Source organism: Atheta coriaria, unplaced genomic scaffold, assembly GCF_025399875.1.
Source record: "Atheta coriaria isolate IRGN ID8LTWV9N9 unplaced genomic scaffold, Caltech_Dcor_3.1 hic_scaffold_7_pilon, whole genome shotgun sequence".
Lineage (NCBI taxonomy): Eukaryota > Metazoa > Arthropoda > Insecta > Coleoptera > Staphylinidae > Dalotia > Dalotia coriaria.
Genome location: NW_027045449.1, coordinates 4414662 through 4430524, shown reverse-complemented (window position 1 = coordinate 4430524; position 15863 = coordinate 4414662). Strand labels below are relative to the sequence as shown.

Here is a 15863-nt window from a genome sequence, read left to right as displayed (position 1 = left end):
CACGCTCTCTGCTCTGGGATGGCAGGCAAGCAGGCGTCGCGATGCGTCGATGTATGTATGAGTAGGACGCGTGGTATTTATATCGCCATTCTATATTTGCCTCTCCTACATAATTAAAACAAGTGGCCGACTCGCGGACTAAAATAATCTCGGCGCGCGCCGCTGGAGCGCGGATTGCAAATCTTCTCATAAACTTTTGAAAAGTTTAGGCATAACACTAGCTTTCAATCAGTGATGTGGAATCTATACTGACTTGAAATTTTTGATTTATTAGTGTTAGATGTGTATTGGAGTGGAAGAAGAACGAGTGCGAGATGAGTTTCGTAAATTTATTTATAATAAAGATTTTCTATTTTTATCACGGCGAGCGCAACCTTGGCGTTTTCACATTCCGGGCGACGTTGCCTGCTCTGCGCGCCGTCCACCGATAATAACATATCTGTTGCATGTGCGCTGAGAACACAACACGTGACTAGTTCTCTCCTGTTCCCGCGCCTGCTGGACGTGTTAATCTTGTACCGTTGCTTCGTTTCGCCCCACCTAACTGGAAAACAAACAAAACATAAAGTTTAATATGACGTAGTGTAACGTAGTGCTTAATTTAACGCGAATTGATTTGCTTTTGCGTACAGCTGGTTGCATATGATCGTACGCCAGCAGGAAATTGGGTATGTTGTTGCGCCGAGTGTTATGATGGTAATGTGTTGCGTGTAACATTGGTGGCAACGTCGAACGCGTTCCTGCTACAGGCCGCGCTGGCGTGCGGCCGTGTGGATGTGGACACACGGCGTGGAGCGCTTCGCTAGCACGGGCCGCACTGCCCGCACTCTGACAGTTGTTCGCGTGTGCCTGCGCGGTGTGCCTGACTGCGTGTCTGCCGCCACCTTCAGTGAAGAAAACAACGCGAGGTGCGAGTGAGGAATAGCGGGTACGCGACGCCGACGACCAGCCCCCAACGGGAGCGGCAGGACTACCGTACGCGTGTGCCGCAAGTGGGATCGTGCGGCGCCACCGAGGCTGCACTCGCGCCGCCGCCTGCGCCCGCACCAGTCAGTCAGTCCCGCCAGCCGACTCGTCCGAGCGACATGACCTCACGCGCAATTAGAGAATTAATCGGGACGACCGTCGTCGACGTCGACGCGCTGCCATTTTGTGCGGCGTCGTGAGGAGCGGTGCGCGTGTGTATTGTGCGAGCAAACGGAACTCGAGAGTTTGCTTCCTCCAGCGCGCGCGGCCCCGGCCGGCCGTGATGTAGGACGCTGCGCCCCGGGACCACCAACACCAACACCTATCCCTCAAACAACAACCATGGCCGAGCAGCGTGACGCGCCCGAGCGCCTGCTCGAGCAGCAGATCCTGCAGCTGAAGAAGCAGCACCAGATTCAGCATCAGATCTTGCTCGAGCATTTCCAGCGCCAGCAGCAGCAGCTTGCCGAGCAGCACGCACAGCAACTGCGACTGCACCTCAAAGAGTTCTGGGACCAGCAGAAGCAGCTGCAGGAGCAGCGGCATCGCGAACAGCTGGAGGCGCTGCGCCGCAAGGACAAACACGAGGAGAGCGCAGTTGCATCCACTGAGGTGAAGCAAAAACTGCAGACGTTCCTCCGGCAGCGCGCCTCAGGCAACTCGAAACCCAATCTCAATCAGACACAGGACAACTACTGGTGAGTAAAACCAAGGCTTTTCGATGTTTGTTGTGGAAACAAGTGGCGCATCGTGCACATCGCATTCTCGACTGGGTGAAGCTAGGTCAGGTTTAAAGTGCGCGCCCTTTCGATAGTCGAGGCATTTAGGCTCCCCTTTTGGCCATCCCGACTGAAATATCGTCGTCGTGCAATTGTATATCCGAGCGCAACTCGGTTCCACTTGTTGTTTATTTGTTTGTTGTTTTGAACTGTTTTATGCGGCTGCGTTCGCTGGTTTGAACTCGAAGAGAGTGGAGAGCCGCATGCTCGGCCAATGTACTCTGCGAATGACGTAGGCGCTCCGCTCGTAATCAGCTGATTCGACTCTATTCTTTTTGTCACGTACCAACAGGCAGTCGGGAGGTCGAACGATCGCGTATTCGTCGGCAATTTTTACGCGCTTAATCGATCAGCATGTTATTATTTGCTTTAAGTAAATAGAAGGATTTCAATTCAAAATATGCTGTCCTTGTAGATGTCCAGGGTAGGTTGCGGGCGATAATAAAGTTTGTTGCCTCAGAGAAAGTTATGCTCCAGTATTTTCGTATCGATTTAAAGTATAAATAGCTGGTTCGCAAACCAGCAAAACAAGCGACGGCTGCAGTCGTGCGGCTCCTCGATTCCGCATTAGACGAATATCCTATTTTCAATTCGCGCATGGTGCATGTGGAATGCCGCGCGAACGCGCGCTTAAATTTAAATCGTGCACGTGTTTAGCATAAATGTCATGCCTCGATTGGCGTCCTCGGCGGCGGTCGCAAAAGTGCGCCCCGCCAGCCGCTCCATGTCGATAACGGTCGACGAATTGTCGATAACGATTATCACCGCGGCGCCACATTTGGAATATGGAATATTTCGTATGCATTTAGCGCTTTGAGTAAACAAACGATATCTACTAATACGCCATCAGCGGCTACCATTACGCACCTATATCTGCATAAATTCGTTTCAATATCGCACTTTTATTTTGCTTTTTAAAAGTTTGCGTCGTTTTAATTATTATTGTTTTGGAGACATAAATGGTTTATTTACTAGTTTACTTTGTGATCATTTTGTCATGATTGTGATTTATATTTCGTATCATTTTTCCGTAGTTTTGGGTAGAATTTGTGCACGGTTTGGCTTTCTAAATATAAATTTCGCGATAAGATAAGTTTAATTATAGTTGCAACCGCGCGCGCGGCACGGGCGCACCATTAATTCGTTTTTTTTGACGCTCGTTATGATGCGAAAACTTTGTCATCCAAATATGCACATAATTTAGAACATAACTACCGATGATAGTGAAAGTTTGAGTAACAGGTAATCAATAATAAATAAGTCACATTGAAATTTGCATATATTTGTTTTTACACTTGAGCTTGTCATGGTATTGCGTATGGCAACAGTTGGAACATTTCAATACTTAAATAATTAATTTACATCCATAATATATTGTTGTGGTTTTTACCTTATTTTATAAGTGTACGTACCATTCGATTTGTGTTATATGTGTGGCTTTTAAAATGTATTGGCTTCGAAATTAATTATTAAATTATTATTAGTTTGATTTGAATGAGTTTGTAATTATATGTGAATGAAAAATTACTGCTGCTTAGACTGCATTGTGCACCAGCAAATGATTTCAATTAAAATAATTGAAATACAATAAAGTTATCAACGTCGACTGCATCTACACGCACTTTCGCGGTTTGTACAATACGCATTAATGAATATAAATAGTCAACGAGGGGGATCGAATATAATGATGTGGAAATTAACGAGATGACAGAGCGTTGTGCATTTAAAATTATATTTTATAATTGCAAAAGTATATAGGTATGAACTCATATATTTGTCTCCACGTTTTCTTTTCATATCTAAACCACTGAAACAAGTTTGATATTGAGATAGATACGAACTTGAAGAAGGACATCCGAAGGCCTTCTTAAATCAAAGTTATAATTTAGAAGCCAGATGGCGCTAAGATGCATTTATTTGCATTATATTCGCATACAAAACTTCTCCAAATATGAGTATGCGTTCAAGGGCATTTCTAATATTCTTCATTAATAAATTACTTCTGTGCGAAGTCTTGCAGCTATAGTTTTTGTAAATTAAACATAACGTCTATAAATAAGGTTAATTTTTCTAATTATTTTAAAACGCTGAATCTATCTGTATTATGCTCTATATTTCTATACATTACTTATGACAATTATTTTTCTTATTTTTAAAGAAAAATCACATTTAATGATACAATGTTTGTGATATAAATGCAATTCACCGCAATTTTATGCATAACATTTCGTGAATCAAAATGATGAATTAATCTGAAACGGATGTATTTTGATGCATGTTTATGTGCACATTACGCACGATAGAATTGATTCATCTTCATTCACTAGCCGCACTATTCGTTTGAGGATACGAGCCGCAAGCGCATAACGCCCACGATTTTTCGCCAACTGTGCGCAACAGCCGTACAGCTGTGCGCGAATCGCCAGTAAAAAATGTGCGAAAATATATATCGCGAATTATTTTTATCCGCGAATCGCGCGTCGTTCGGTGCATACGTAATACACTACTACATACATACAACAACTACTTTCGTCGTCATGTAAGCGCTTGTTTGTATGAGGTAGCAAGTACTTACTTACTTACTGGATTGGTACCGATGATGTGTTTGCAATTGCGTTTGCGTCGTGTCTCCACCTTCGCTCGCGACTCTTGCTTGTTGCGAGCGTGCCAACGATTGCATTTGCAATTACATCCTCTTTCGCATGATCGTCGTCGTCGGTGGCGACGCGCGTTGGAGGTGGAGCTTGCTAGCTGGAGACCCTGCTGCCTTCTCTGTTCTCCGTGTGTTACGTTTATTATTATTATTAGATTTAAAATCGATTTGTGTCGTGCTAAAAATAGCTCAGCGCGCACACTCACACGTCGGGCATGTATGCATGTAGATTTGTGTGCGCTTTAAGAGCAAGCCAATACATAATCTAATTTAATTTCACCTAAAACTCGCGCGAACTAATTTTGGCGTTGCATTTCGATATGTTTAGATTTTATGAGCCAACCTATATTGCTACTAAATTTGACCAAAGTCAATATCACAATTGGGAAGGTGCGCGAAATAAATCATATTCATTTTAGAATAATGAATGTACTTCAACAATATAATATAATAAATGTAAAATTCAATTTATCAAGTATTAGCGATCATACTATTGTATAAATTCGTTCACATTGTACATTTTTTAATACAATTTATTCCAGTTTGCCTTGAAACTGTTTCCATCGAAAAGCGTGCAAGACTATAACATCCTGCACTGCGCACCGTCCAGAAATTCTATTGAAACTACTTTTGCTCGTCATTATGAATAATTGAAATCAAACAGCTGCGATCCAGACTAAATGTTGGAAAGCGCTTGATGGCTGGGCGGATAACGTGAAAGTGAAAACAACGAGGAAAACGAAATTATTAACAAAAACCCAAACAACTACATTGACCACTACAACACTCACGCACACAACATATTCTCATGAACTATACTTGAATACATTATATCATTCTAGTCGTATGTTGTTTTCGTGTTTGATGATATCGATTTGCTGTAATGCATTGAATTAAACTACATTCAACCTTTAGAATAGGGAATGATTCATAACGATGCACAATATACGTAACACGTTGGTATGCAATGAGTGAATTTAATAACGAGCATGCATTGTCGGCGAGTTTATTGAAGTGGCTAGAAACGGATTTGTGTAATTCGTAATTGGCAGTGAAATTATAGCTGGGATGTTTGTGGCATTGCTGGATATCGTGCTGTCATTATTGGGGATTAGGTATTTCATGACTTGTTGGGCTGTTTTCTTATTCAAGCTTGGGTACTACGGATATGTGGAAATAGATTTGTCCAAACATGACAATTGAAAAATTATAGAGTTCAAACACGTGTTTTACCTTAAAACATCAATTTTATTTCTAAATTATATATTTACATATTTATATAGGTACTAGATAACCGGGCAAACGTTGTTTTGCCATATAAATTATTTCAAGTTTCTAGATAAATTTTAGTGTAGACAAAAAGTAACTTACTTATTATAAAAAATAGGGGTTGGTGATAAGAAACCAAAAATTTAGGGTTGTATGTATATTTTAATGCCACATTAAAAAAATAAAAACAAAAAATTTCGACCAAAATTTAAAAAAAATTAAGGGTGAACAACCCTTATCACTTAGAGATTTGAAGTTACCGATTCTCAGACCTACTGAATACGCATATAAAAATTTTCTTTGAGCGGGATGAAAAATGATTAAATTACTAAAATGGCTATAAAGAAATAGGGGTAGGTGATAAAAAACTAAAAATTTAGGGTTGTATGTATTTTTTATTGCACATTATAAAAAAAATAAAAACAAAAGAATTTGTCCAAAATTTTAAAAAAAAGTTAAGGGTGAACAACCCTTATCACTTAGGGGTATGAAAAATAGATGTTAGCCGATTCTCAGACCTACTGCATACGCATTTAAAATTTGGTAAAAATCGGTAAAGCCGTTTCGGAGGAGTATGGAAACAAACACTGTGACACGCAAATTTTATATATATAGATACTGTTACTTTTACAGTAATAAGATTGTAATACATATTTATTTTTATGTGACTTTTGGGATGATCATAACGCATCCGAAATGAAAATATTCGCTGATCTAATCCGCTAATATATTCTGACGGTTTAATCCGTAGCCGCGCGCGCACGGGCGCACATCAGGAAGTTTGGGATGCATGCCAAGATGAGCGCTTGTCTGTTAGTAGTGCTCCTCGCGTATCTCTACTCATTGCATTATGCATTTTACACGCGGAAATTACTGCATTTCTCGATTTGACGTGTTGTTTGTCATTTAATCGTAGAAATTCCCGCAGATAGGATCTATGGGACGCTTACACTAGAAGGGAAAAGGATCCAGGGACCTAGGGCCTGTGGGTTGCTCTTGCGGTCAACTCGATACATTATGCGCGGGGAGAGCTAGTTCAACAAACTACGCATGTATTCTCCCACCACCTTTTTCGGGTTACAATCAGGTATAATTTAATGTTTTCTTTACTTTTAAAGATGTTTGTTGTTTCTATAATTTAATTTTAATCAGCAATTCTGTGTGGCGACACATCAAAGATAATAGAAATCACCTTTTTTAAATAATTGTGTAACACCAAAGTATTGGTTTCGTATATGTACCTATACAGATTTATCTATTCATCGTTGATATCACATTTGATATGAATCATATTTAATCTTCAAAAAATTAATCTGACACGAGGTACACACGCGTTCAGTGAATGCACTCACTAATCTCACATGCAATTTGTAAATTCATTATTTACGGTTTGTTTTCATTTATAAATCAATCTAGAAATGAATTTATACATGAATGTGTATAATAAACTGGCGCAACATTCACACGGCGAAAGAGTGTTATGAAAATATTGATCATTTCTGGTATGCATTCATGCGAGTAGTTAACACGAGAATGATATTCATGTTGTTCGTGTTGCTTTTGTTTAGTTCTTAGTTTTGTTGTGTTTGATTTCAAATTCGTTTTCATTAAGTGCATTTCAGAGTAGAGGTATTATTATAAATTTATTATTTTTATATGTTATATTTTTTAATTGTATTGTGTTCTATTTTAATTTATATTTTGATGATAATATCAGATTCGGCTGAGGTTAGTCTAGATAAATGAAAAATTGCGTATCATTACTTGTTTGTCTCATCACCTAATACTTGAAGTAATTAGGATTGCATTCATCGTTCGTCGTATTTCATCTCAACCAATGGCAATAGATTTGCAACACATGCGGAACGAAATGAAAATTCATGTTGTAAATTTACCAGTCATCTCGCATCCATAAACTTACATTTGGGCTTGTTATGATCTCAAAGTGTAGGTATACAGTTTGCACATGTTTTCATTAGTTGCAGTCACTTGGATGATGAGATATAAGCACTTAACTTGCTGTTGTGAAGACAAGTCAAGGATTACAAGCATGAATATCATTGACATTGGTGAACGTGTAAATTATTCAAGTCAATGCTAGTAAATGTTTAGTTGACGTTCTGTGCGCGACTAAAGATCGAAAGTCGATTAATGCATTATTAATGGCGTAATGCTGCAATACTGTGTCAGTTATTATCGGTTGTCCATTAATCAAGAAGTTTTTGTGTTTTTTCTTCGCGGTGGTCATACTATTGTGGCATTGGCATTGAAAATATGGAAATTGTTTTCAGTTACGTATTATAGATGAAGGAAATTATGTAAATGTCAAACACGGAAAAGCTTAATTATTATAATTGTCGAATATGTAAAAATGGTGTATCAAATTTTTGTTTTGACAGCTACTACGTAACATAATTTTATCGATGGTGCCATGATTCATATGAGGTATTTTTAACTTTTCACACTTTATTACAAATCACACAAAATGAGTGTTTCAACTTGACATGTTTCCTGTTTGTGGTTTTCATTCTTTGTTAAAAATTAATTTAAATGCCAGTAAAAAGTTTCATTATTGTATGTTTCAAAATTCAACTTTGAAGTCTACACACATTGCCCAATATGATAAAATAATGTAAATAATATATCGTATTTTACAATATATTTTGGGTGGTAATTTGTGTACGTACTTTTTGCTCTCATGAGTTTTTCAGAGTTTTTCACAAATTGTTGCCAACATGCCATGCACGAATCTGTGCTTCAGTCGGCGCCGGTCGAGTGGTTTACGTTAATGCAATGCGTCAGCGACTTCCACATTTTTGCGGTTTGTCCAAAGTCCTCAAACGCGTTTTGTTAAATTTATGAATTAGCAAATCCTTCGAAATCTTATTTTGCATAATAACTGCGAGAACTACTTCTGTAAGTTTTACTATCAGCGTTCATAATATTTGCTCTTAACAGTTCTAAACTGTGTGAATTCTTAAGAATTCACTATAGAAGTTCCAAGAGTGGGTGTTTGGATTAGTCATTTTGTTTAATTTCAAACATTTGTAGTTTCATGTTTACATGGATGTATTACAGGAGTGAGAACAAATTGCCACGATTACCTACTTAAATTTATGAATTTAACTGGAGTAGGAAACATGAATATGTACTTTTGTACAATTTTTGTGAAAACATATTGTCAATGGTGTTATAAAGGAAGGATTTTTGTTTGCTTTTTGTTTTGGTTCTATAATCTTCTTTTCTAAAATCATTAAAAAAATGTGCACAAGTTTGTTATTGGATCGTATGTACTCTTTAATTCTGAATTGGAATTGGTAAATATAGCTAGGATAAATCGGTTGGAACGCGCGAATGATTCGATCTTGCACACATTTCGTCCGCGCGTGGATAAAAATAGAAAATCCATAAACTAAATGGCTAGGTCATGAGAACAGAGAACTCGAGCGCCGTCTCTTTCTCCAAAATCCAACGTATTCAGTGTCTCCAAACTTCCCAAATGTTCCAAGCACTAGGTAATATTAATCCTGACGTTTTTTTTTTGTTTGTTGTGTATGAAAAGTATTTACAATGTGTTTGTATCATCCAGTTTCGGGTGTTTTATGTGTTTCGTTCGTTTACTTTATGCTGGACGGCTTAGTGTGCGTGCGTTTTTTTGCGGCTACCTTGGAATCGTGCGCTATTTTTAGCTCACCCACTTAACGATTGCTCAACCTGTGCAATGTGCGCGCCTTACGACAACACAACAAAACTTAGTTTTATTTTTATTGTATCAAACGAGTCGAGAAAAAAGCGGTTACGGTAGGAGAGCATGCCGATTTCAGATTAAAGTAACAGGTTGTGCTAGTAAGTGCAAGCGTACCGCTTTACTGTCTCGTTAGCATTTTCTGCTCTTAGGCAGAATCAGAAGAAAGGTCTTCCGGGAAATATCACCATCAATTCCGGGAAAATAAATATTGAAAAGTTGAAAAATCAATCGAGCTGCTTGTGCATCTATAAATAAGTTTATTGTGCAGGTTTTCCTTATAGATTTTATTTGTTTTATTGATATTTTTTACAATTTTTCTTAAAATTGTTAGTTGTATTTGTTAATATTTTTAATTGGTTGTGGTTTTTCCCCGTATTAAGATGCACGTGGGAGCAGTCAGTCTCTTACCTCTTACCGCTTCCACGCAGAAAAAGTGCGCTCGTCCTCGCCGCAGCCGCGGAGAGCGCGAGCGATATCCAGAAATAGAAACGTTATTGATTAACTACCCCTTCCGAACCACCTCTCCGGGGGCGGCCGCGCGGTGCTTGATATCACACATTATGCTCGGTGCTACCAAGAACGAACCGCCCCTCATAAACAGCTGTGTGCTATTTACGACACAAGCAATTAAGTTGCACTTTTATAGGATACTTTTTTAAGTCATAAATTAAAATGTAGATGACATTAATTATTCGATATCTCGTGTACATTTGGGTATATACAACTTTAAAACATTTTTCACATAGTTTGTACATTTTTTCACATAGTTTGTTATTTGATGTTGTGCATTCTTCGTATTTTTACGTTATTAGCCCCCTAATTGCGATTTTGCGTTGTTGCCAACGTCGCATTGTGCCGCTTCCTATTTGCTTCTTTGAATTGCACGATCGCACCTGCTTTGTGCGTGGTTTTCTCGGAAAACTTTTCCCGCGTATCGGTTCGCCTTGGAAAGGAAAGCGAAAGATCGCGTGCGACGTTTCTACTCGTGAGCGTTCTCCAAGGACACGCACGTTTGCACCCTTAAATCTGTCCAGCGATCTGTGTGCTAGATGTGCATGCACACTCGCATTAATTGCGAATTTACAGCAATTTGCGCTGCAACCAGCACCGATTGTGTTTGCAAATAGTTTATTTTCGAATTTATCGATCGCGCACTCCGCTTGCTTGACGATTTAATGCGTGTGCGATCGCGCATTGCACGCTTTTACACAAAATCGATACGACCGCCGGCGCAGATAAAGTCATCGGCTAAATTTAGTCAAAATGAATAATGATAAATAATAACATATCGACATGATGAAGCTGTTGCTGTTTTACGCATCGTTGAATAACGAATTGCGTACATTTAGACATTCGTTGCAATCGAAATGACGAGTTTGTGCAAATAAAATTACAAGCATTGTAATAATAAAACGTGACGCGCGTCGCGAGACGCGCATAAATATGTACAAGCCACAGTGATCATTGTTCGTCGCGAGTAATTATAGAATTTCTACAATCGACAGACGAATTTTATTGTTTTATAAATACGTTCGCGCGCGCAGGCGCTAACAAGTTGTAAACACGAGCTTTTATTTTGTTTTTAAGCTCCAACACGTTGATTTTTGTCAACATGTTCGACACTCAACTTGATTACTGCACTAATATTAATTATCGTGTAACTGTATTAATGGCAGTTTCGGGTACAGGACAACAGCTAGAACGCCTGTATTATATGTTATAAATAAGTTTAATAACTTAATATTTGTTATTTTTGGCGCGACTGAACTTTCGCACACGACTAGCGAAAATTTATTTTTGTATTTTTCATTCATTCATACAAAATCGCGACGCAAATCTACTTTTATCTCACCGGGTTTAATTTATACGCGTATTTTAAGTACTAGTATATACAGGTTTTGTGAATCATGTGTGTTTTTTCCGCTGAGCTGCTTGACGAAAGCGCAAGTAATTATTCAATTTATATCTAGCCTTACGCAATCGCCGTGATTTTTACCTTCGTTCCGGTCGCGCGGCCAACTAACCTGTCCTAACCTGATGTTTCGACACGTGGCTGCGTTGAGGTCGTGGCGTTTTCCCGGTGTCCCAACGCAGTTCCAGTTGAAAGCGCGGGAGCCGCCCGCCGCCTATGAATGTTTAGTTAGCTCTTAATTTGGGCTAAAAATAGCCCAAGCCGGCCGACAAACCAACGATTATATATAGGTCGTTTCATAATTACTCGTGCGCGCGTTCGCACACACTTCCACTCTTGACGTTTTGACGCGGTGGAAAGTAATTTTCGATTTTCGAATGCACATTCATGCTGTTTTTTTTTTTCTACTGTTGTTGGCTGTCGTCAAATTACCCTCGGAACAACAATGGAAGTTTGTGTTGAATTATTTACTAGTGTTGTATTATTCATGTTCGATTTGTCTTCCTCGCTGCGTGTGCTCGTGCGTGTCGTATTTACTTTCGGTGCCACTAAAAATAGCACATCGACATTTTGTGTTCTACATAATTCACGACGCCGGATTGATTTGACATTGGGAAATATTTCTCGTTTCTCTTCCGTGCTGGTGGCAAAACTTTGCTCAACGGCTCACCTATTATTATCCAAAAATCAATTAATCACAGCCCGATCCAGTGCGATTGCGAATGCCATGTTTACGGCGAACGCTCTCATTATTTATTAATCGACTCTCGCAACCAGCCAGCTTGCCTGACTGCGTTTTAATTTTGTAATTTTGAACTTGGTACAACCCAGCGGCCTTGTGCGCACCGCGTGTACGAGTGAAATTGAAATTGTTTATGAACAGCAATCGGTTGGAGTGATTAACACGTTGAGGACGGCGCGGTTTTTGGGTGTCTGTCGCATCGGGCGGCGTTTGAGCATTTTCAACTCCGTCTAATTAATTCAGCTGTGCGCCACTGGTGGTTATACATTGCTGTATCAAAAAGCGATTGTTTTTGCAGTTGCGTCGCCATTTATTTATTTTCTTTGTAATGAATGCCTTTATCTTTAGAGTCCGACCGAAACTATGTGCGCACTGAGATGGCAAGTGACGACCACGACTTAGCCGCGAGTTAGCCGAACGACGCACGATAATTCACGAACACTGAGTTTTAGTTCTGCCAAAAGTTTCAGCCAATTTTTGGCCGAAACCAAATTTGAAGCCAAAACTGAAACTTTGGTCGGTCACTATTTATTATAATATGTAATCTGAGTGACACATTTGATGACAAAGATGCAAGGCCCTGATTGTATAAGTGAAACGAGGAGAAGATATAACCTAACCAGTGGCGTAGTCAAAAATGAATAAGTCTCGTTTCAAATGAGCCGTGTACCACCGGTGGTACACGCCGTCCTCAACGTGTTAATAATTTTTGCCACCATTGCCAGCTTTTTCAAGATGGCGGATGATTGCAAGAGGGAAGCGGAGACGCACAAATTTGTTATGTGGGACGTTGTGACTATTTTTACGCCCGGTGGGAAACACGATTTTTCATTCAGCTGGCATTGTTCGAGATTAGATTATTTCGGGCGCAGTTTCGTCACATTCTGGACACTGCAATTTTTAAAATTCAAATCTTTGCAAATGGGAAAATCCGAGTATCTATCTATGTATGTAATTGTACAATAACCCATTTTATTAGTCGATGATACACATTTTATTTTACAAAATTATTTTAAATGTTTTTACTTATTTATTTTTTCTGCATTTAAGGTCTGAAGGAATGGATACGAGTTCGAACCAACCTCATAACAACGATTTTCCTCTAAGAAAAACTGGTGAGATCTTAAAGTTTGATGTTAAAACAAGTTGAACAAGTCTTAATTATATTCCATTTTAGCTTCCGAGCCGAATCTATTGAAAGTACGCTTAAAACAGCGCGTGATGGAGCGCCGTTGTAGTCCAATGAGCAAGCGTCACCTTGCGCCTAGTCTTAAGAAGAAGATACTGAGCTCTTGCATGCCTCCGAGCGAGTCGCCGCCCCAAGAGCCTCCTAAGGAACTGAGCCCGCCATGCGAGTCCGATGAGTATCATAAGCATCAGCTATTCAGCAGCCCTTCTATGCCGAACATATCGCTGGCAGCACAACACGGGCTTTCACCCGACCTCTCAGAGGCGGCGTTACGAGCGGCGTGCACGGCGCGCTTGGGTATGCCGCTTACAGGTCAATTGTTGCCTGGAACGTTGCCCTTCTACCCCTCGCTTCCCGCCATCGAGAGTGAACACGAGGAAGCGGCTACTTTGGACACTATAAGCGAGCTCCAGGAGCCCGCTATGCGTGGCGTCATACGTCCCCTTGGTCGCACGCAGTCCAGTCCATTGCCGCTGCGCCATCCGCTGCTTGACGGCAGCAACCATGTTCCCGCACCGCCCCCTCAACTGCCTCCACCACCATTGCCCGAGGAGCAGGAACAGCGCGATCTCGAGTTACGCGGCAACGAAACGAGAAGGTGATACATATCTACCTATCGTCTCCCAACATCCAGTTATGTGTTTAAGTCAGATTTAACGATATTTTGTTAATTGTAGTGTTGTGCGTCCGCTGTCGAGGGCATCGAGCAGTCCGGTAGTGCACCTGGGTGCACCAAACGCCCTCCAAAGACGGAGAGCGTCGTCAACGCCCACCACCGGTCTTGCGTTTGATAGTCAGATGCTCAAACACGCTTGTTCTTGCGGTAACAATTCGCTACATCCAGAGCACGCTGGACGTCTACAAAGCATTTGGGCTCGATTGCTTGAGACGACGCTGGTACAACGTTGCGACCGCCTTCGGCCTCGAAAAGCCACCACCCAGGAATTACAGCTTTGTCACTCGGAAGCACACGCTCTGCTCTACGGGACCAGTTCGCAAAACCGGTACAAAATGGATATGAGTAAATTGAGCGCACTGCCTGTTACCGCCTTCGTCAGACTGCCATGCGGTGGTATCGGCGTCGACTCTGACACTACTTGGAACGAGCTGTACACAGCCCCTGCCGCTCGAATGGCCGTCGGATGCACAGTTGATCTCGCCGTACGTACGTGGACAGGTGATATCCGCAACGGCTTTGCGATTGTACGACCCCCGGGGCACCACGCAGAGGTCCAGCAAGCGATGGGCTTTTGTTTCTTTAACTCGATTGCTATTGCGGCACGCCAGCTGCAGAAGGAACACCGCGTGCACAAAATACTCATTTTTGATTGGGACGTGCACCACGGTAATGGTACGCAGAGCATCTTCTACGATGATCCTCGCGTACTTGTCATATCGATGCACCGACACGACGAGGGTAATTTCTTCCCGGGCACCGGTAACCCCGATGAGTGCGGCACAGGCGCCGGGCTTGGCTTTAACGTAAATGTCGCCTGGTCGGGTGGACTCAACCCCCCACTAGGAGACTCCGAATATTTGGCCGCGTTTCGCGCCATTGTGATGCCGATTGCGCGAGAATTTGATCCGGACATTGTACTCGTGTCGGCTGGTTTCGACGCGGCCGATGGACACGCGCCACCGCTGGGCGGCTATCGTGTGTCCCCGGCCTGTTTTGGTTTTATGACACGCCAGCTAATGCAACTGGCGCATGGGCGCCTGGTATTGGCCCTGGAAGGCGGCTATGATCTCGCCTCCATTTGCGATTCGGCGGAGGAGTGCGTTCGTGTATTGCTTGGGGATGCACCGGCGCACATCGCCGTCAGCGAACTTGCACGCGCGCCTTGCGAGAACGCAATCATTGCCATGCAAAAGGTGATATCCATTCAGTCGTTGCATTGGCCGTGTCTGCAGGAGGCCGCCAAAAGTTTAGCCTGCTCACACAATGATGCCATGAGAAATGAGAAGGACGACAAAGATACCGTCTCAGCAATGGCTTCGCTGTCTATGCAACAGACCTTCGGCGGATATCCAAGCCCGGAGGGGCCCAGATAAGAGCGCCTCAGTCACAAAGCGAAACGAAAGCGAAATCTCTTCTCTCATTGGCAAACTGTACATTCCGACGTTTGCTATAAGTAAATGTCTTTAAATTGTAAGATCAAATTTACGTGTGTTTTATTTTTGTTAAATACATTTCAAGTTTTTACACATATGAGAAAAGACCGTACATGTGGCCGGCGACGTCCGTGCAAAACGATTCAACGCTCAGAGCAAACAAATGAAAGTACATCAATTTGTTTCAAATATTGATAAATGTTTATACCAAAATGATTGATTATTCACTAAAATCGGTTACATATAAATGTTAATTATTTTTGAAATTGTTTATTTTGCTGATAACCCTCTATATTTTCCTTTATATATGCAACAAAAAGATGTAACAAGTTGTAATTTTTAACAAGTTGTTCTGCGATTTATATTTTTATCTAAAGGAGACAAAATATATGAAATGTTAAGTGGCATCATAAAACAAGAACACACATCTTGTATTTATTTCTAAAAGTTCCATATTGAGGAATATATCGAGGATATACGTAGTAGAAATATT

The 15863-nt window shown here is 41.1% G+C and overlaps 1 protein-coding gene and 1 long non-coding RNA gene across 2 annotated transcripts; one reads left to right on the top strand and one right to left on the bottom strand.

Annotated features, from left to right (window-relative positions):
* Positions 1-315: 315 nt before the first annotated feature.
* Positions 316-772, bottom strand: LOC135796036 (uncharacterized). Its single transcript, XR_010549217.1, has 2 exons — positions 631-772; positions 316-544 (listed from the first exon to the last, which is right to left on the bottom strand). It is a non-coding gene; the product is annotated as an uncharacterized lncRNA (long non-coding RNA).
* A 30-nt stretch (positions 773-802) lies between these two features.
* Positions 803-15636, top strand: HDAC4 (histone deacetylase 4). Its single transcript, XM_065307913.1, has 4 exons — positions 803-1664; positions 13120-13184; positions 13247-13856; positions 13936-15636. Exons 1-4 carry the CDS (start codon positions 1309-1311, stop codon positions 15308-15310), a joined length of 2406 nt encoding a protein of 801 aa, XP_065163985.1. The 5' UTR covers positions 803-1308; the 3' UTR covers positions 15311-15636.
* The last annotated feature ends 227 nt before the right edge of the window (positions 15637-15863 follow it).